This window comes from Seriola aureovittata, chromosome 2, assembly GCF_021018895.1.
Source record: "Seriola aureovittata isolate HTS-2021-v1 ecotype China chromosome 2, ASM2101889v1, whole genome shotgun sequence".
NCBI classification, from domain to species: Eukaryota; Metazoa; Chordata; class Actinopteri; order Carangiformes; family Carangidae; genus Seriola; species Seriola aureovittata.
Genome location: NC_079365.1, coordinates 18,891,955 through 18,914,900, shown reverse-complemented (window position 1 = coordinate 18,914,900; position 22,946 = coordinate 18,891,955). Strand labels below are relative to the sequence as shown.

At 43.2% G+C, this 22,946-nt stretch overlaps 1 protein-coding gene across 4 annotated transcripts in view; it reads right to left on the bottom strand.

The window, feature by feature from the left end:
* pax7a (paired box 7a) overlaps positions 1-22,946 on the bottom strand; it is a 48,084-nt gene that overhangs the window by 8,076 nt on the left and 17,062 nt on the right. For all 4 annotated transcript variants that reach the window (XM_056405655.1, XM_056405671.1, XM_056405664.1 and 1 more), the window contains 3 exons: positions 16,921-17,120; positions 8,684-8,849; positions 8,076-8,272 (listed from right to left, as the gene is read on the bottom strand). In XM_056405655.1, coding sequence (XP_056261630.1) covers positions 8,076-8,272; positions 8,684-8,849; positions 16,921-17,120 — 563 coding nt within the window. The remainder of the gene's footprint in view (positions 1-8,075; positions 8,273-8,683; positions 8,850-16,920; positions 17,121-22,946) is intronic.

Below are 22,946 nucleotides of genomic sequence, written 5' to 3'. Positions count from 1 at the left end.
GCTTTGGGAAGTACAAAGACTCCTGTAGGACTGCACTGGCCTGAGGGCTAGCCTGCCTGGAGAGCTGATAGGAGCCCCTTCTGTTCCATTCCCGGCGCCAGCGCCAACACACCCCACTCCACAAATACTCTTAATCTGCGCAAGACTGGATTAGTTCCTCTGTCACCGATAGCTCCCCGTTCTGCCCAAATCAAAATGCCCCCAAGATGTACCTTTAAGTTAGGCAGAGGTCACCGGGGCAGACAGGGAAAAATGAGCACTCCAAATGTCTGTAAGTTATCTGAGTGGTGCAGAATGGCATCCTGCACCTTAGCAGATCTGCCTGGCTGATACTCGCTTCAGCAGAGAGTGATTAAAGATCCACAGTGATGGCACTGAATTTCAGATCAATATTTGAAGGCCAGTCCTGAGGGCGTGATTACAGGAAGAGAATAGTGTTTAATTCTGTGACCCAGGAGTCACACAGATCCTAGCTACTGGAAAGAGTCTGACTTTGAGAACAGCCAAAATATTGAAGATAGACTCTTAACAATATATGTGTATGCAGAGGTAATTCAGATATTTTCTTTGATAACTTGTTAAATAAAAATGTACTTTTCAGTGCCTCAAATCCTTGTTTACAAAATCAGAATCAAACACCTAGTAACCTGAAATAAAACAAAAATGAAAGAGGTAAATAACAAATGAAAATATCAGGGAACCCCCCCCCCCCCCCCCCGAAGTCAGTCGACTCCTGCTCCCACAACATCCCACCCTTCCCCCATCCCTCACATGAGAGGGCCGGCCCAGCAGGCAGTAAGGCCCCTCATCTGAGCAGACAAAATGACTATTTAAAAATAACAGTGATTGCATAAATTGAATTAAAGCGTTTTGGTCACGGTGGAGGTGGCGCGAGGGGTGGCGTGGGGCCGCAGCAGACAGCCGGGATGGTGGCAGGCAGCAGATGACGGGCTCTGGCCTGCATGCCACCGCGTTAATTGGCTGTGGCACATTAATAAAAACTGAAAAGTGTCTTCCACCATAGGATGAAGAGACAGAAGCAGAATGAGAGGTAGAATGAGAGGAAGGGTTGGGGGTGGTGGGGTTTGGTGCTGGAGGGAGAGAAATGGGCCTTTGAAGAATGTGGTGCATATGGGGGGGTTGGGGAGGGGTGCTAATTGTGTTCAATTAAGAGGCTGATTGGCACTGACAGAATCTGGGCATTGACAAGTCAGGCACAGATGAGGACGATTAGCGGGCACTGGAACAAGCTGTCACTCCTCACAACATGTTAGCTGTCCCGCGCCGGTGTCTCTTCTCCCTGTGCTCCATCAAGCTGCTCACTCATACAAAGGAAGCTAAAACAAGTAGAAATGGAATAGAATATAAATCTATTTTAGGGTTATCCACACCTCCTCTGTGTCTCTTTGCAAATTTCCATTAAGCTAAATCCTCTCTAGCCCACTTTAGCGCATGCTAGCCTTAGTGTTCAAGAAAGCACAGCTGCACAAGCTGGAGGAAGGTCTCCCCTCCCTCCTAAACATCCCACAGTATAAGCCATAAACTTGGCCCTGCACTAACCAGAGGTTAATATGCCGTCTATTGGACTGCAATTGGAGAACGTGTGGGGAGCAATCCTCTATTCTCTGCTAGTGATATGCTTGAGTAACTATGGGATGGATTCAGCCACTGGGAACAAGAGAGGCCCCTTCAAAGCGCACACACACGCGCACAGACACACAGACAGACAGACACACAGACACACACGCACACATGCGCACACACACACACACACACACACACACACACACACACACACACGCATGCACACACACAGAGACTTCAACTCTCCGCACCTTGCACCAACGCCTCTTCTAAATTAAACGGCAGATTTTCTGATTCCAGGAGAGTGGTTTCAGCGAGGCAGGGCCTGTGTGTGTCTGAGGGAGCAGCTCCAGAAGGAAAGCGAGGCGGATCGAGGGAGTGGAGGAGAAAAAGGGGGGAGGAGGAGGAGGAGGAGGAGGAGGAGAGGGGTGGGGGTTGTTTGCTAAAAACAGCAGGGGCCAGGTCTAGTGAAAAATGTCAGGTCAAATTGTTCTTGACAGTGTTAATATCTGCACCTCATAGCCATAATTACATGTAAATAAATAGTGAAATAGCTCTCAGCTGGAGACTGAGAAGGGAGAGCTGCTGCATGAGACAACCAGCTGAGGACCCAACCACCTCCCATATTCTCATCTTATTGTCAGGAGGAAGAAAAGAGGAGAGAGAAAGAGACACGTGAAATGAAGCATGCCGGCAGGAGATACTCATATTTTCTTTTCTTTTTCTTTTTTTTTCTTTTTTTTTTTCTTTTTTACAAAGGCCAAGAAAACTGTGAGTGTTGAATCAACTTTGCTAAAGGGTCATGAATATGAGTCTATGAGTGAATGAGAGGGTAAGTGGAGAAAGTCAAGAAGCAGTGAGGGACATGCAGGGAGAGACAGAGGGGAAGGAGGGACAGGATGAGAAAACGTGGGTGAGAAGAGAAAAAGTCAGAGAGAGTATTAATCACAGCTATGCACCTGTCAGAGTGGCATCTGGAACTAACGGGAACCACATGCAGCTAGACAGCATCCCAAACCTCCGGCTAGCAGGGCAGGTTCACAGCAAACCAGCCCTCCATCTTCCCCAGCCGTCCCATAACCCTCTGCACCCTGACCCTTGACCCCGTAGAGAAGGGGGATGCGTATGCCTCACAGACACTTCACCTGCCCAGCAGCCTGCTATTTCAAGTAGCTATTATTATTATTATAATTATTACTATTATTATAATTAGGATTATTATTGTTATTATTATTATTATTGTTAGTTTTATTATTATTATTGGTTTTATTATTATTATTATTATCATTATTATTTCAGGCGAGTCACCTTCAAATTGTGTGTGTATGAGGCTGGAAATCTCCACAGATGAGCATGTGAGACACTGTATGCCTGTGTGTAATAGGTATTTTAGATAGGATCGATGTCTGTGCCTATACTTTAATAAAGGCAGTACCACTCTCCACCTTATAGGCATTTCAACTGCGTGGGACACACAGCATGTGAATCAGTCTCAGTCATTTTCCTCCTTAAATCCCCATCTTCTAGGATTTACTGAAATTCATATTGGCTGCCTCTGCAAGATAAATGTAAATCACATTCCCTTATATTTACTATTTATCAGGATGCAGCAGCTCACTTTCAGCAGGAAATATCTCTCACCCGCACACAAACACCCTTGCATTTAAATAGCATTTTTATTGTCCGCCATAGCCTTTCATCTGGGCGTAGGGAGAAGAGCTGCCTCTCCAGGGGAGAGAGTTGGAGCAGGAGAGGAAGGTGGGGAGAGAGAAAGAGAGAGAGAGAGAGAGAGACAGAGAGAGAGCAAAGCACTATTGGCAAGGCATCATGGGATGACAAAAAGCCAAATGGAGGGAAGGAAGGTTGGTAGGTGAAAAATAGATGATGAATACACAAAGCTCCGACCAAAAATATTTTGGAATGAAAAGGAAAATGGCTTCACTTGGGTGCTCGAGAGACCTAAAAGATGAAGTGAGCAACAAATGGCTCAGGTATAAAGAAGGGTAGCAAACTGCAGCACTGTCTCAGCTACTTGCAAATTGAGGTCTGTAAAGCGGCAGCTATGACCACGATGCTGCTCTACAAGTGGCACAAGGTTTCGAGTTTAGACTGAAAAAAAATAAGTGCTGTTAGTTACATCATCATAAAAGCTTTGCAGGAATATAACTGTCTGCAAACTGCAGAGACAAACCAAGATGCATGAGCATGTGGAGGAGGAAGGCCGACGCAACACAACAACCACGGTGTGTGCAGAGGTTCATTTCTGGTGCCACAGATGGAGAATCTTTCCTCAGAGTTCAAAAGTGTTGCAAAACAACAGCAAACACTAATAATCTGTTCAGAAACAGTATAGCCAGTGGATATGATTTACAGTCCCTGGATTTTCTTGGCAGCTGCCAACAGCAGGTCTCTTTTTTCTGAAAGCCTCTTACATCTTTTTTTATACTTGCCAAATTGAAACAGTATTTGTTTTAATGGGAGTTCTAATTAACCAGTATGTATTCCCCCTCTTGCACTGCGAGTGGCTGAGCTATGAATGCAGGCTATGTGCTCATCCCCTTTGATTTGTTGTCAGTGGAGCCTGCCAGCTGACACAGTGCCCGGTGAGAGGCTTAATGCCCAAGTTTTAATAATGTGGGGGACTACATGAATCTCCCCCTCTCATTGGTATTCAGGTGCAGAATGTCTTGTTAGAAGTCAGGGAGGGAGGCGGAATGAAGCCAGAGCTCCAGATTGTTCCGTACATTTTCCCCTCTCCTTTTTTTTTTTTTTTTTTTTTTGGCAACAGCAGAGCTTGCTTCTTAAAAATAATTCATCCCGTTTTTAAAAGAAGCGTCTGCGCTAGCTAATGGAAGAGCAGCAGCACAGTTTGGAGTCTCCCCTGGCTTATCTCTCTCAGACAGTTGTGGGGAGTCGCTGGTGAGCATGGTGTCAGCGTGCGTGGTACGGTGCAGCGCCGCGCGGGCAGGCAGGCCTGGGGACACAGATCAAAGGGAGGCAGGGGTGAGAGCCGCTCTGCCTCTGATCCCGTGTACGTGTGTGTGTGTGTGTGTGTGTGTGTATGTGTGGAGGCCCAGCCCACTCACACAGCCCAAAGGCCCTCCTCAGATACACATACACACACACACATCCTTGTCATTCCAAAACACACAACACTTTCATAAAACTGCAAAACAGAAAAAAAGTTCCTCACAAAACTTTGCGAACTTCCTTCATCAAAAACGGCAATAAAATCTCTCTATCCACCATACCTATAGAGTTCACTGACTTCCAGCTGTTTCTATCATGTTGAATCATCTGCGGACACCGTACAACTTCACTGCATGCATTCAACAGTGCATTTCCCAAATTCGGCCGGCGAGAGAAATGCTTTTTGTTCTTTTTATTCCCTGTTGCCATTTCTAGAAATTTCTCTGAGGAGTGAAACCCAAGCTCTGCCACTGAGCTCCTCTTGCTATGGCTTCAGCTCTCCAGTGCAGTTCAGTTGTTTTCTTTCCTCTCCCAGCAGGTGTCCCTGTCATGCAGTAATGAGGAATTCAGCCCAAATGTCTCCCCACAAATGCCATGTACATGAACACCGCTTCAAAGAATCATTTGAAAAGTATCTAAAATGCTCTTTTCAGCTTCATATTATCGGGTTTTGCTCAAAATATACAATGTTCTTGAGAGATGACTGTGTCTTGGCTGTCAAAGCGCAAAGACCTCTTCAGTGAAAACAATGCTGTCTGTCCAAAACAAATATTTTTTATTTGTTTTGCAAGATTCAAATTTGAAGCATCGTGACATAGGGGTGAACACACAGGCCTATTTCAAGTGAAATATAAAAAATGAAAAATACCAAAATAAAAAAGGCAGACATCAGCTTAAATCTTCAGGTAAAGATGGCTGAAAAAATACTGGAATGCCTGTCCTCTGTGCCCTTGCCTGTCCTTCTTTCTAACACCTGCTGTGCCGCTAAATGAAACAAGACCAACAACAAAACACACTTCTGGTTTCATACCTTTTGCCCAGCCATGCACAGCTTCAGTCTCACCACCTCTAATACACTGCACTCCCTCAACCAGCCAAACACGCTGTACATCCCACAATGACAGCAACCAGTTTGAGAGTGGATAGCTTTTCCACCGCCTGTAATGGGAAAATGTGTGCTGTCGGGATAGGTTATGGGATTGGGATGGACGCGAGCTCCTGTCGGGACTGCTGAACGCTGCAGGATTCCATTACAGACTTGGCACCTCGCCACCACAGCCCATTTACTGGGAATCAGAGAATTTTTGTCAATCTTTACAGCAACCGCTAGGCCATCAATGCCAGACACTTGAAGAAATCGCTCACACATACCAATGCACAAGCATATCTCCTGCAAACAGATGCTGTCTGTAACTTACAATATCAAATTCTCATTTCCATCTCGATAGAGAGTCTGTTTGTGTTCCTTTTTTTTCACATTACAGTGGAGGGAAAACAGGAGAGGGAAAAACATGCTGTAAATCATAAAAAAATAAACTGCAAGGTGTCGAATGTGTTTTGATAATTTTCCTAAGTTGAAACTGAATCGCTGTTTGAGTAAAAATTTGTTTAAATGCAAGCAAAGACAAAGCAAGGTCTGGCCTGGACAAGGTGAAATGAATGCTTATTGTGCAAGTTTCCTGTGTTGTGGATAGCTGCATGTTTGTGAAGTGACAGAGAGAGGGAGAGAGAGAGAGGGAGAGAGGGAGAGAAGGAGAGAGAGAGGCTGCCCAGCCCAGCAGGACCCTGCACCACAGAGTGAACTCTGATTCTGCTGTCAGTGGGAACATTCATCTCCATGCTGAGAGACTGATAGGAATGCCACACAGCATTCTGCATGCATTCAATACATTTCAATTCTGTGCAGTGCAAACATGGTGTGACACATCAAAACATCCACACCACATGCATGTGCCCCCCACAAAAAAAAAATAAAATAAATAAAAATAAAAAATAAAAATAAATGAAAATAAATAAATGACTTAAAAAAATAATAAACTGCATTTCAGGTGGGTTTCGATAAAGACTTTCATCAAACCCACTTGATAGAGTAATTGAATACTGAAAATCCATGCTGTACAGTTGCCCAAAGGCTCCTGTTCTAATCCTCACTATGACAGGAAATGTTTAATATCCCAACACATTCTTGAATGCCTGTGCAGAGAGGGAAAGAAAGCGACAGTGCACCCCATGCCAGTATTAGAGAGAGCCATTAATGAAAAAAAAAAAAAAAAAAACGACTCCATGTTCCTGGTGTTTTTGTGCAGGTTTGCAGTGAGAGCATTAGCAGTTAAAGCCCCTGTGCCACGATTAACAATCAAACACGCTGTGAGCCTCCATGTTATCCTCCGTCGCTCCAGCAGGAGAGAAAATCTCTTTTTTGTCACAAAATCCTTAATTCTTTCTTCTCTGAAGAAAGAGGGTAATACCAAGAATGTTTCCAATCTGCTTTGAGAAATATTTGAAGAAAAAAAAAAAAACTCCCAATAAAACACGTGTGAACGACGGGGTAATTGTGGACAAATGCAGCATTGAAATTCATTTTCAACTCTTTACACACCATTTCAATCTTATTTTCTGCCTGTTAACCACATCTTGTTGGTGAGGGTGGGCAAGACTGGCCAGTATTGATGGGTAATTGTGTATAATTCACTCCGTACACACGATGTGCATCAATACAAATCATTTTTCATTCTGTGCTACTTAAAGCTCACCCTTACCATAAAGTCGCATTTAAATGCTCATTAAGGGAGGTGTCCAAAGAGGTTAACATGTGAAATCTAGCGCTTAGCAGTAAACGGAGCGCACAAACCTGCACATACAGTATCACACATTAAGATGGCACAGAGATCATAGATATTTTTGGGTCTTGCACAGATTTAAACTAGAATTAGGAAATCTAGGAACCTAAGAAGGAGCGTACGGGAGCAGGTGAAGTGACCAGCAGGAGCGGAAAAACGCAACACCCTCGTCACTCTGTACATTGAGCTGCCTGGAAATCATACAGTGAAGAGACAAGAAGAAAATCACACATAGCACAGGAGTCTTCCAGCTGCAGACAATTACGTGAAGAAGATTATGGGTCTACATTTATAAGCTTTAGCTAATTATTTCATCTGCATGTGTTCTCACTGCACAGCGCAAGGATTTAGATGTCCCAGGAAAGTCGAAAAACCGCTGTTTGGAGCAGCTTGAGTACTTGCGGTACTATCAAGATGAATTTTAATTTGTTGATGTTAATCCAATTGTTTTACAAATGTAGCAATTTAGAATAGCTAGAATAAATCCAGGGCTTTGGAAGGCGAACATAAAAGCCCACACTGGCAGTTATTTTGCTGAACATGCTGTTTCAGAATTTTAATTTCAGTCAAATACAATTACATATTCTGAACAGTGAGAGGAGGAGGAGGAGGAGGAGGAGGTGGAGGAGGAAGAATGTGAACACTACCTATAGGGGAATAGATGTGGAAATGTGGACTGACCTGTGGGGAGAGCCCGTTGCCAACAGGGTTCATGTGGTTGCTGGATGCTGAAGGGCTCATGAAAGTATCAGAGTAGCTGGAGAAGCTGTGGCGATTGGACGACAGGCCATAAGCAGAGCTGCTGTCAGCACTCAGACCTCCCTGGTGCATGGAGGATGGAGGCAGGGGCTGGGGTCTGTGCAATGTACTGCTGCCCTCTGACAGCAAAAAAAAAAAGTGCACAGGTAAGAACAAATCCAAGAAATTGTGCTTAGAAATAAAAACAGGAGACAAATGTAAGTTCAGGAGGTCAGAAGTCAACCATTAAATGTCCTTCCCTCAAATTCTTTTACCAATTTATAGTCATGTTTATACATTAAAGGTGTTGCAAAGGACACATATGAAGTAAAGGCTTGTTTCTTTCCCACTGTGACAAAGCTGTGATTGTAAAGATAATTACTTGCTGTAGGTTCTTATGTGCAGCAAATGCTTCATATATAATTACAGTGTTATTAACATGAACGAATGGATGGCATACCCCAAATAAACAGCACTAATGTGATCTACTAAAATTCTAAAACTCGGAGCATACTGTATGTTTCAGATGGAAGTCTATTGTGTCGCCTTACCCTGCGATAGCGTGGTGCTGGGGTAGCTGGACTCCGGTAGCTGGTATGTGGGTAAAGTTGGCATGCCTGTAGGTGGGAATCCTCCAGGAAGCAGGTGGTTGAAGGCCGCTAGTTGATTGGCCCCGGCCTGTTTACGCCACCGAGCTCGTCTGTTGCTGAACCACACCTACAGAAGAAATTAAAGTCTTATAAAACACACAATTTCACAGTTGAAATTCTTTGTTGTTTTTTTTTTTTTAAACTCATTTTCAGCTTTGAATGTTGAACTCCTGCAGGTTTCAAATTGGTTTTGTTTTATCTTGCATTCACTAAAACTCAATTTATGCTTGTGCAGTGAGCATTTGACTGCAGAGGACCCTCTGCAGAGTCGGCTGGCTCCTGCCACCTGTGATTAATCTGCCGGTTAATGTGAGTGGTGGTGCTGGTGGTAGCTGAGAGTCAGCAGTCCCTGTGGGAGCTGCCATAGAGAGCTCAGTGGTCTGTCCCTGTTGTTCTTAAGTGGTTGAAGCTGTGATCTGTGTAAACAGTCTGCCCTAAGCCTCCTTCAGAGGGAAGAAGTCATTTAAAGGTCAGAGGTAGGCCACCAGTCTCTACATCACACACCTCAGCTATGTTTGTGAAACTATTAGAGGCTTTGAGAGAGGCCATCACTTCTCTGGAGATACAGAGAAACATCAACTGCTATGTTACACCGTGCTGCTTTAATGTGGTTGTTTTAAAGCTTTAAAAGTCAGTTTGAAGAAAGTGTTTAACTTTAGAGTCGAGACACAGAATTCTAAGGCTGCAAACAGCAAAATGCTCGCAAAATGAGCAGCACTAAAGCGCAGACACACAATGTCAATTGCCTGAATGAAAGGGGGAAAAATAGGACTCTTTTGAACCGCAAAGATTTACACATTTTAAAAAGGCTTCTGCTTCAACAAAACACGAATATAATCAGGGCCTTTTGAAAAGAGCCAGCAACCTGTTCCATTTAACCAAGACAAGGCCCAGGCTTCACTGTGTGCTAAGGGTTGAAGGACATTGATCTATGCCTCGCACAGGCAATTCATCAGAGTTTAATACACTGTCAGCGCAGTTCATCTACTGTTGTGTTTCAAACGGCCCAGGCTATTGTGAGAACACATGAAAGAGGGGGACAAAAGCCCCTCCATACGCCACGGAGAACAGTGGGCACAAAGAGGGGGCGTCCCTTTTAAACAGGTCTTAAAGAGGGACACTTTCAAGGGGACTTACACAGCGACATACTCACTGCTTTTCGGGGGCTGCCTCTTTTTTTGTACACACAAACATACATATAAACTCGTATAGGCCTACAAGGGATCTCAGCCCAACAGAGATCTTAATTTGAATGTGGTTCTTTTCCCACACAGTCACTGCCTCTGTAAAAGACCCAGTGATTTTTTTTTTTTTTTTGCTTATAGTTAGGTTTAGTTGTGAGAGCTTCCTAAAAAGAAAATGGGATGCAACAGGCGACGACTGTGTCTGGCGAACCTCAATTATGCAACTGGAAAACCAACAGGAAAATTTTATCTCAAGCCCAATCGCCTCTAAAGACCCCGTCTGAGTCGCTCAATCAGATATTCCAAAACAAATGTGGTGTGTGGCTCCAGTGAAATTTCTGCTATTGGGATGTAGTGGAGCGTGGTCCAAGGTCTGAACTAAGCTCCTACTGGGCCAGACAAACAGCTGCCTGGCCCAGGGGAGGGGGCACGGGGGGCACACCCCTTCCTTCCACACACTCCCCCTCACCCCACCCCACAGTGCCACTTCACCTCCGACCTCATCCACTCACCCCACCCTTCTTTTATGTTCACTTTCACTTCCTTCCCCCTTTGTCATCCAAGCTTAGGAAGGAGGTGTTCCATCATGGCAGACACAAAACACTTAAACGGGGAAGTCGTTTTTTTAATTTTTGCTCTCAGTACATATATTCATTTGTAGCTGCTCTACCAGGCATTTCCTTTACAAAAGTAATGGTGCTTCTCACTGTAGATTTAATGTAAATTTGGATATTTTTGCTAATAAAATCCATCATAATTATTGAGCTTGTTTTCACCTTCATGCAATTGAAATTTGAAATAGTCTTGGGTGAGACCAGGAAAGACCAAAAATGTGTCCCTCAGCTGTCAGTGCGTCACTTCTTTCAGCCAGTAATTGTAAAACTACTGGAAAGATGTTTCCCTTCTGATCTGACACTGCCTCTTTGAAAAGTTTTTATACCACTAAAATGTTTTGCAAATTACATTTTTGTGAGGAAATTGGTGATTGAATTATGTTCTCTAGCAACCCTTTATTCCAGTGAAGGAAGTGGTAGTTTTTCGACAGCATGAAAGTTGTTGGGAGGGTTATGGGCACAGGACACCAGAGACACGGGACAGAATCCTGATAGTCTCATCTGAGGTTACCTTTAGGCAAAACAAAGTTTCAGTATTAAATCAATACCACGATGACCAAGTGCTGTGAGTGGCTAAGCATAACCATAAATAAGTTAAATCATGTTTTAGTGGCTACAAGCAGACACTGCAGGGAAGACAAATTAAACAAGTTTCCATTCAGCGTTCGGCTGATACCTTGAGTATCAACGTTTTGTTTTGTTTCTTGCAAAACGTATTTGCTGTTAAAATTTCTCTGAGACAATCTTTTCCATCCATTCAGCTCACAGGGAGTAAATTCTCCTAATTTACAGGAACTGGCAGAACTTCTTAGTCTTTGAACAGGCTATGTGAATACACTAAATCTACTTAAAGCAGCTCTACTGAGTTATTGTGCACAAATGCAGATGCAATGTGTCCACTTTAACGCTGTATATACTGTATAAATGGGACAAGAGAGGAGCATGTGTCACCGACTGAGTGCTTTCTCCAACAATCATCAGGCTGTCAGCACAGACTGGGATAAACATGTGCACAAGTGGTGACACACATGCGCACAAGTGCCCATACGCCATCACAAACATGCATACATTGCGAGCACACACTTGCACATAAACATGTGCGCTCTCACACAAACTCACACACAGCCTGAAGCTGAGGATTTGAGGCTCCGCTCTGGAACCTGATCACAAAGTCACCTTGGACCACAGATTCTCCTCTGCTTTCCCCACAATCCGGTTTAATTCTCTGCAGCACAGAGAGCTGCAGCGCTCCTCCATGTCTCCCTCTCTACCTACAAATGTGCAGCCGAATTCATGTGGCTCACTTCTGTCTCGTTGTCACGGACTAAAAGGCTTCCCCGCATCCAGTGCACTTGGACACATCTGCACCGCATCTCTGAATCATTGTGGAGAAAGTTTTGGGAAGGAATGGGGGATAGAAGAGCAGTAACCCATCTTAGAAGTCAAGCTTAGCTCCTGCTTGTGAAACAAAAGAGGAAGACTTGAAGGAAGACACAGCTGGAGGAGGACAAAGGGTGAAGGTTGCTCTACAGCACAACCAGAAGAGGGTTTAGATGCAAACCTCAAACCTGCAATCGGATAACAAACCTGCAACCACAACATTCAGTACAATTCAGTACAGTGACACATTTTAGTCTCCAGTTCAAGTTTGGCTGCTTGCATCGGTTCATTGTCGTTAATCTCCCATTCACTCTCAGCCAAAAGAATCGATTCCTAGCGATCTAGAGGCATTTTGCCTTTTTCTTATCGCTGATCAGTGATAATACACGCTCCAAACATTGTAAACGCGTGACACTGCACTGCAGTAAAAACCTCTCTATGTTGCTTCTCTTAAATAGGATCACTTATATTTCAGAATTCCCCGTTCAGACAATCCTCCATGAATTATTTTGTCAAAGACAAGTACTGAATGTGTGACGCCTTTCAGGAGCCAATTTGCAACATTCGGTAGATGAATACCGAGAGCCGAGATAATGACAAAACAAAATGTGCTGCTGACTTCATATCCACAAAAACACAGAGGGGTGATGCAACCAGCCTCAACATACAAATCCTCCTCTGTCTCATACCACGCAATACCCCCCCCCCATCCTCCCTCCCTCCTTCACACCTCCTCCTTCTCCTCTCTCCTTCCCCTCTTCTTTCCCCTCTCTCTCTCTCTCTCTCTCTCTCTCTCTCTCTCTGATTCCCTCCCTGCTTGCCTTCCAGACTGGCACTATGCTAATTAAAGTAGCTAGGAGTGTGAATTTGAGAGGAGAGTGGGATTAGCTTGATAAGTATCAGGAGTACAGAAGCACTGTACCAAAGTCATTTAAATTCTAATAATAAGAAACTGTTAGAACATTCACACTGATGCATTGCAACAATTTCTCCCCTACAATCTACACAAATCCTATTTATTCCTTTATGAAACATAAACCCATACTGGCGGGAATACAGTTGCCTGTTGGGTTTGGTTGTCACCACTCAGCTCCATTGTGATTTTCTCTCTTGCCGCTGGTACTTGACTGATATTTTAACAATCGGGAAACTGTGTATTACCTCTTGATACCTCCCTATGGGATTATATTTTCACTAGCTAAGTTGAAAACTGGTTTAAAAGCATCCGCATGAGTGTGAATTTGGCTGTACTGGTCTTTTGCAGAAAGCTATGACAGCCAGTCCAGACTCCACATAGGTGTTTTTCCTGTGCTCATCCCATACATCAACACGCCAGCACAAGCCACAGATAAAGAGAGAAACTTTTAACCAAATTGATTTGCACGCTTTGTAAAAAGCAATGCTTATACCTTATTAGATTCCACTAACTATAATAGCTACATGCAGAATGTTTATTGGTAATGAAAGAGGATCTATGTGACAGATGTGGTAAAGCGAGCTGGCGGCGGCATGATGAGCCTCAGCCGAGACTCAGGAGTCAGTCTCTTTAAAAACTTCAGTCTAAATAGACGAGAATGTAATTTGCTTCTTCTGTGATCGTTGATTTACAGCGGTCTGCTGCCTATTGCCTGCACATACCCCTGCCCCCCCCCCCCCCCCCCCCTTCTCCTCAGTGCCACCCCCACCTGGTCCACTCCTCAGAGGGAGCGGACACAAATGCTGCTCTCTTCTCTAATAGCTCATGGAATGGCTTTGCCGCCTGCTCCTGTTAAAACTGAGGGGCTATCAGATGGAAAGTGGCAGCGCACACTGCATCAGCGGAGCATATACTGAAGGTAGACTTGGCAGTATCTCCTCCCACTGAGACAGCCTGGAACTAATTGCTGAGAGATATGGATCATATCCCACAATTTGTCAGTTGGGGTGATAAAACCATTGCGAGGCTCGTGCTGGTGAAGGAGCGCTGGTAGCTCTGCTGAAAGGGGCAGTGGGGCTGATAAAGATGGATGGTGAAAGGGTCTTAAAATGGCAGGCGAGGGCACACACAAGGGAGTTAGCTCTGTTTATGAGTTTAGGTTGTGAGTCAGCGCTAAGCCAAACACTCATCACTTCCACAAGAATTTAGCAGTTTAATTTACAACACAGCTCTGGGCTGTGATGGTTGAGAGCCACTGCAGCCATGTTTGCACCCCACCAGTGCACTTTACCTCTGCACCCAACCTGAAAAAAAGAAAAACGACTTTCCACATTATCACCATGTTTAATGACAAACGGGTAGCAGTGAACCATGACCGTGGACACAAATTCAAGCTAAAATATGAGTGTGTGAGACCCCTCCAACACCCCCTGCCCATAGTTTCTTTCTCAGCCCCAAACACCGATTAGTCTCTGAGCGACATCTGGAAGATGCGTCATTGCAGCTGTGCTGGAGAAGCTTTGCTCTCAGGCCAAAGGGTCTCTTCTCTCCTGCCCTGTGATGGGCCATTTGGGCACCTATGTGAAAGTCCAGCTGGTGGACATTTTCAGAACGCTGTGATACAAACGACACACACATGCACACACCAGAAAATTCACATTTAAACTAAAAAAATTCTACATTTAGTTTATTTTTATTATCTAAATGTACATTAAGAGGGTTAAATGTTGAAATGTTTTCCTGATATTTCAGTAGTTTAAGAACTTGCAATACATTTTTGAGAAATGCTTTGACACATCTATCTATAAGACTCATTAACTCACAGCTGCAGACCCATATCCTCTTGCAAACACGCTCACCAAACTGCAGCGCAGCTTTGGGCATTATTTATTTTGGCTACCAGCGCTATTTCTTTGTAACCTTCTCAGAAAATTAAGTTTGACTTGACCTTTTGAGACGTTCAAAGCCTTTAAGAATTAGATTATGAAGAAAACAGCATTAACAAATTATAGCCATGACTCAAATTCCTCAGGTTTTCACATGACATCATTTAAGTCTATTATCTAACAGCAAAGAGACAGCAGTCACTCCATGTTTTTCTTTCTTCTCTTGCTTTCATGTTTAGATATTTTTGTACGTCTCCATAAATAGGCCTACATGCCAGCTAATACAGGCATGGATTATTCTTTCAAACATCAAGTGTTACTGTCCTCTATGATGACTATGAATTGCAGTAGAATGATGCATTTGTATATGGCATTTACCATCAAAAAATTTGGTTTATGCAATTGTGCAGCTAAATTAAACCATATTAGGAAAGTTGGAACTCAATCTGCAAAATGCAATATTGAATTTACTTCTAAATGAATATTATCAGAATGTGTTTGAGTTGATTTTCCATACAGATTATTGATGTAGCTTTAAGTTTTCCCACCTCTTGTCCACATTTCCCTCTTATGCAAACACACACACTCACACACAAAAAAAAAAACTAATAAATTGCCATATAACAGAAAAGAGATAAATTTCTCCTCCCTTGAGTGAGGCATTAAACACTCAGACATATAGGACATCCTTGCGTGTTGGGGGGCTTCAAGATGGACAAAGACATGTGTGGAATCAGTTACCCCAACTGCATGTTTGTAGTGTGATGAACAGTTAGCATGCGGTGAGGAGTTTGTGGGGGTTCAGAGGGAGTGTGAACGACTGTGGTAAGAGGAGAGCGGTGCCCCAGAGCTTTTTTTTTTTTTTTTTTTTTTTTTTTTACAAGCAGTTGATTGATTAATGTTGTTGTCGGGGCATAGGTTCCCTAGAGAGGATGAGGAACCCTGTGTGATATGTGGAGGGTTTTACAAGCAGCGGCAAGCTTGAAAGTGATGGGATGAGATCCTGGCCAAAGGCCGAAATGAGAAATCCATCAGGAATGCATTCCCTTTCTCTCTTCTTCTCTTTTTTTCTCCCCCCTCTCAGTCTTTGGAGGAACAGCTGTTGCTGTAACTCTACTGTACATAGCTTCCTTCAATCTTACGTACGGCCGCAGGGCACCCAGGCTGTCAGACAGATTCCTGGGACTGAGGTGTGAAGATGGGGAGTATCCCTGTCAAAGCACTCAAACATAAAGGCTAACGGTAAGCAGCAAACTGCCTTATGTGCACCGCGCAATATGGAAAGAAGGGTTAACATCTTCCTGACAGATGGATATATCATTTCTGTTGGTAAAAGAGGAGCAATACTATTATTTTCACGAGGAACACTGAGTGAGTGTGAGTTCAGTCAGGTGTCATGCTTTTTAGGGGTGTTTAGGGGAATTACAGTATGTGCTGTTCATGTAGCGCAGAGCCCCGTGAGGCCTGGACAAGGTGTAATAGTGTGTGAGCCTCTACAACAAGCCGCATGCTACATTAGAAGCCAGATATTTGTCTCGGTGATTCTCAGGACTGAGGTACTACGGCCCATTGATGTTGACAGGTGGAGTCTTTAAAGTTTGCAAAGCTAATGTCCAATTACACATGTGTTTAAAGGATTGGTACAACCAAAGTATTACGAAATATTTCCTCACTTACCTCAGCGGGGTCTAGGGATGCGGATAGTTTTGTCTGCGTTCTGAGATATTCAACTCTGAGATTTATGGAGGTAAATGTAATTTTGTTTGTGATGTTTACAAAATTGAAGGGGAAAAAAAATGGATTGGCGGTTTTTTAGATCACTGTCCCAGTTACTCCACATATTCCAAAGATCTCACCGTGAACAGTTTTGATTGGAGCTACAACGAAGTAGTTCCAATAAAAACTGAATATTCAGATGTTCCAGAGCATTAAGTTCAGCCTCTGGAAAACCATGTTGCTGTTTCATTTTTTAAATATCAAATCCTCCCTTTGTCCCTAAATTTTTCATCTATAAACATGGACAAACTCAGAAAAAACTTTCTGCCTGGCAGGGTCCCACAAGAGGCAAGTCAGAAAATGTGTTTTCATGCAGGTCTGTTACAGAACAATGTGTGTACTCATCCATCTGTGTTTCCTAGCACTATTCTGTGTTTCTGACCTGTACTCTCGCCTCTGTGAGTTTTGTCCTCTGAGCCAGCTCCTCTCTGGTGTAGATGTCTGGGTAATGTGTCCGTTCAAAAGCCTTCTCCAGCTCCTCCAGCTGCTCAGCAGTGAAGGTGGTGCGACTGCGCCTCTGCTTCCTCTTCAGGGGCAAGTCAGGCTCCGAATCTACATCTGAACCATCATCTGTGCGGTTACCTGAGGTGAGAAGAAAGGGACAGAGGGCCATCTGTGTGTGATCATGGAATGAAAACAAGTTAAGGAGTCTTTTGTGTGAATTAACTGAGGGGTGTTTGTAGAAAATAGCATCAAATGTGAACTGAAACTGATCATAAACTAGCTCTAACAGCATTATCTGCATTTTGGAGTCTCTTTTGTTGTTGAAGAGCGAGGGACTGGCAACATAGAGGATTCAAATGACAGCTTCTCCTCTCTCAGTATACAACTGGGAGAATATTATCTTAATCTGTGGATATTTATTTAATATAGAAGAGGCCCTGATACACAATCCTGCCTCTGAAAGGGGCCCCAGAGGCTGTGAAGGCAGAGGGCTGAGGGGGAGTGGGGGTGTTCGTGGGTAGAGGGGTTAATCTGCACAGGCCACCTTGCTGCTCCTCACCCTGCTTTTCTCTCTCATTGGCCCAGGGCACACTGCTCATACACAGCGCAGCCAAAGTGTATAAAATAGAACACAATATCACACCGAAACCATTCAGTCCCATGTGTTTCCATCTGCTGTCATTAAATGAATTAGAACATATTTTACATTACTTTTTAGGCATTCAACTAAGCTGAATTTTTGCTCGAGGAATATAGATACAGCACAAAGCTGTACAATCCAGGCCGACAGGGAAATTTTTGACAGCAAATACGCATTACCATTGCACATTACCGTTATAACTGAATTTAGAAAATTGCATCATTTTCACCTCCTCTGCATGTCTATTCAAACTACATGGCCCTTTTCATTTCATGTCATAAAATTCACATTTTCATAATTTCCTCATTGAGACATTGACAAGGCGGCGTGATGTGCCAGTGTTGCTCCAGGCCTAGTTGGATTGCATCATGCACAGTCCAGAAAGTGTGGGAGAGGGAAAATAAAGGGAGATATTGAAGAAGAGGGTGTATGAAGAGATTTCTGCTTCTGACAGTGGCCCTTTGCTATTCAGCTCAAATGAAAACTATAATGCTCACCTGAATGTCTCGCCTGAGTGAGTTCCTGCCGTCTAATTCGTTGTTTTACCGCTCTGATGTCTGTTTAAAGCTCACTCCAGTCAAATCTTTCAACATAAGTGGACAAAAGAATACTCAAACCTAGCCTCCAAATAACAACTGTGAGAACAAAAGAGCAACAGAGCTGGCGGAGTCTCAAGGCCAGCTCCAGAGTTTAATTAAACAAGGAATTATGGGATTATATGGAGACTATCATTACAGGCCACTCCATGAGTCTTCTACGAACATTTTTTGTCCCCCTGAGCTCATGCTCAATGATTCTCTGTGGATTACATGTGGCCGCAGGACATGAGGCCGCATTCATTAAATCAATTCTTCAGTCTTATCCTTTTTAATAAAGATTGATTCTTGAAGCACAAGCTCACTCCGCTGCAGAACACCCTTGAACATACAAAGTTGAATATGTACATACACCGCATATCCCTTTGTTGGTTTTCATGAGGATGCGTATATCCATTTGCCCAGTAACTTGCCATGACGACACTTGAGACCAGCCCAGCAGTGTACAGATCACTTTCCAAAGTCACCTCTGTGTCCTACAGGGAGACGTGGGGGCCAGAATCGGCTTCATACTCAAGGGGCCCTGAGAAAGACACTGAAGTCTTCTCCTCCTCAAATTATTTTCATTTCCTCTCCTTTGTTTGAGGTGCTTTCACAGACTTTATTTTGCAAGTAAACCGCTGTGGCAATCTGTGTCACATTTAGCATGCTATCAGGCTAATGACTGATAAACCTCAACAGACAATGGCTTGTACTGCTGCTCTCAATTAAGCCCCACAGAGCCAACACATCTGCTCTTGTACATGAACCAGAAGCACAAGGTCAACAGCCCTGCCTGTAATGAGTGAGAGAAAATGGAAAATGGCACACGCTGCATGAGGCCAACTGGGAATGGGGTTGGATGTAAAACTCATCTATATGCTGACTACATTTGGTGAGTAGAAGATAGAAAACATCTAAAAACACATGGCTGCCATGTAAGACAGTGCCTGACAGATTCCTGGTTAATATATAGTAGTGTTACAATAAAGGACTAGTCCCTCCATAGACAGCAGAAACAGGTCTGAGTACATGTCAGTACGCACAAGCAGCAAAACAACCACTTTTCAGTCTGTTTTCTGGACAAAAAACCCCCACAATTTCATGCAGCTGTTTTCCCTCTCACTCATGTTCCAAATGTTAACAATCAGGGACAAAATAAGCAAATGTGCAAACAAAATCCCTGCAGGGCTGTCGAGGTCAGTTCCTCAATGGTCCGATCGGCACAAAAAGGTACACTCTGATTAGGGCCTTTGCATAATATGACAGCTGTAATTTCCATTCAAAGGTTCATGGGATATCGATAAACCCACTCATGCCTTGTCTCATTAGTTACCATCCAATTACAATCTAATTATGTGCCATCCAGTGGGCATGATTACTGCCGTGTTCTCTCCTCCAGGGGCCCTCTGAGCTTTTGCACTGATATTGATTTAAAATTGTGCCCATGATAAATAAGAATTAAGCAGGTTTACACATTGCTTTGTCTGGGTAAGTGCTTGATTAAGATTGAAGATAACACCGGCTATTGTTTCAGTAGAAACTACCTTAACCTGAATTGTAATGAATGTCATGACTTATGAAAGAGATGACTTCAATACAGGAATTGAAGAGGATAAATCACTGACCTTTAATGCAACTGTTTTAAAGGGTGATCACCTTCAAGGGCTGATGCTAATCTCTGCTAACTAAGATAACAGTTTCGCCCTGAATGCACACTACATACTAACTGTATACTATATAAACTATAAAGTAACTGTTGTAGTATACAGGTTTGCAGTGCTTACGCAGTCAGACGCCAATCAAATTACAACTTTATAATTCACCTTCCAATAAAGCCTTACAAAGACAAAGCAATTTTTTTTTTAAGTGTTATCAGCTGTGATAAACTTTCTTTTTCCTCCCCCATTTCCTTTGTGCATTGCATTGTGGGAGATTAGTGTACATCAACAACTCGCTGAAGACTCAAAGGTTTTCAGTCTGCTTTAAGTGTACATTATTTTGTCAAATCTCCAGTGTGATTATTCTGTCTCTCAGCTATTGAGTACTGTTTCAGTGTTATTTTATAATTTAAGTAAAATTTTGCAGTGATTAACAAATTAACGCGGGGGATTCCACATTGAAGATGAACACCACAGATGTGGAGATCCACATGACGTCCTTTCACCCTGGTGTGACTTTGCTTTAATGATGTTCTAATTCTGACCAGACCTTTTAGATAAAGCACCGTTCTTACTTTTGAAAGACTGGAGCTGCTAGTTAATAGTTTGAAGGTTACTCTGAGGTTTAAAGCCTGCTCTCTCCCCTGATGCTCCATCGCTGACCTCGCAGACAGACTGCTCAGACTACAGGCAGATGGGATCCTCATCATCACCCTGTTTCCTCAAACCCCTCCTCGATATCGACCCCCCCTCCCCCCATCCACCTTCTCCTCCAGCCCTCCTTCTCTTCTCCCTTCAACCCTTCGGACTCCTCCAGTCCTCCACGTTTACCCCCGAGACGCTGAGGTAATGCTGATTTAACAGGCAGCTGTCCATTCAATACCGGCAATTAACCAAGTGATCTGTAGGGTTACAGATTTATGGTGCATAACAACAGCAATAAACTTCATTTCTACCAGGTTGTTGAAAACACTACATCCAGACATCCAATACTGTGAGGTAGTTTTGAAGGAAAAACAACAAGTAGGGGCCTAAAGTAAGCGATCATGAGACATTACTGTCATCAGCATGAAGAAAACTCTGTTGTATTCATTCTCTGAAAACTGTGTTATCCCTTCTTATGTTGATACCTTTATATAAAAAATGAAGTATAACAACAATGAAAAGGAGGCTCTATTCTGAGAATATAAAACCAAAGCTGTAAAAAAAACCACACAAAAAACAAACAAAAACGGCCAGATATGCTTGGAATACGAACAGAATACAAAAAAGCAAAAAATAAAAACCTTCAGCAACATTTTGTGAAAGATGAAGTAAAAAAGGAATATTGTATATGTTTTTTCTTGAGGAACTCTAATAAAAAAAACTGCAAATCCTGCTTTTGCAGTGGTGCAGGTGTAAAGTGTTTTAATCCTTCATCTCACCTGTGAACAGTATTAGCTTAAAGTAAAGTGGTACTCATCCTAGTCAAGCTGCCTCTGATATCATAACCCATGGCCTCAATATCAGCCATACCTTTGCAAACTATCCAAGACAGAGGGACAAAAACAGACAGAGCTTTGGCAGTGCAGCATTAGCTCATAATGGCTCATTTTGAAAAGCATATTAGTTCCAGCATAATTACAATCAGGCCTCACGCTCTGTGTTTTGCAGGCATTCACAGGACCAGCCTCTGAGCACCGAGTCACACCAGTTGACTGTGACTGACAGCAGATTTAGTTAAAAATGGTGTTTTTTCCTCCCTCTTTTTTTCCCACAGGACAAAAATAACACCGCATCTTTTCTCCCTATTTATGTTGACTTGTTTATTTTGTGCCTACCTTTTGTCGTAGTTGATACTGCAATTATACTTTTTGTCAGTCAGAGGGGGTGAATATCAAAAGGCCTAATTATGCAAACAGGCCTGTGATAAGAGGCATCTGCCTGAGATGGGATCTGCTATCTCTGACATGCATCTGTCTCTGTGCTGTCTTTGCTGCTCCAGGCCTGCATATAAACAGCCCTGCCTGTCCCCAGGACTGCATGCAATTCAACCACCAACACTGGAGTGGAGGGATGTTTCGGGGGCGGGGGGGATCGTGCAGCAACATCAAATAACTAACAACTTCCCAATTTGCATTTTTCTGAGAATGGTGCGGCATCTCTGCTTCATGCACTTGCCTGTTCATCCCAAAGGGGTTGCCAAGTTAAAGGAGGCATGTGATTCAAGGCATTTACCGAAGGATGTATCTGAGATAGGAACCTTATGTGAATACAAGATAGACGAGAGCGATAACCAGAATGGTTTAAAGACAAATTCTCTATGAATAATCTTTTCCTGTAGTTATCTCCCTGCTGGCGACAAACAAAAACAAAACTCTCAAAGTGAGCAGAGTCTCAGCAAGGTTGGGATGCATTTCTATATATTAGATATACTTAGGCCAACATACCAAACAATTTGTAAAAAGACTGCATATGTGGCAAAATCAAGTTAACTGTTTACTCGGTTTGGTAACATGCCAAAATGCATAATCAATTTCCTCTGGTTGTCAGTGACCTTCTCTGGGCTGTAATTTGACATTTAGCTGAAATTGAATCTGGATGAGATGTGTAACTATACATAAGGACATTAAAAATACTCCTATCTAAAATAAAATCATTCTCAGCTCACCTTTATGGACAGATGTCATGGGATTCAGCTTTGTCTCATGCCTATCATGTCATTACCAGTTTATAGCAGGTGGTTGAGGGCCAAGGGCACACGTCCCAGAATTTATCCGCAGAGATGGGACAAGTGAGAAGGAAAAGGGGAAGTGAACAAGAGCGCTAAAATTTCTACACATCCTGTTCTGCAATTACGCTTTAAAAAAAGCAAACTTTTCAACATAAGTTGTAGCCGCTACAAACGTCAAACATACTCAACAACTACCTGATGAAAATGCTAGAAAGGGCCGCTTTGCTTTTGCTACCAAACACACAACCTCTCACTGGCAGTGTCAGAGTTTAAGACTCTTTTACATCAACATTCCTCAGGAAAATTCCAATACTTTTCTTCCCTTGTCTCTCGGACAGAATCACATTCTTTAGAAAAGGAGTAGGGGGCTTGAAA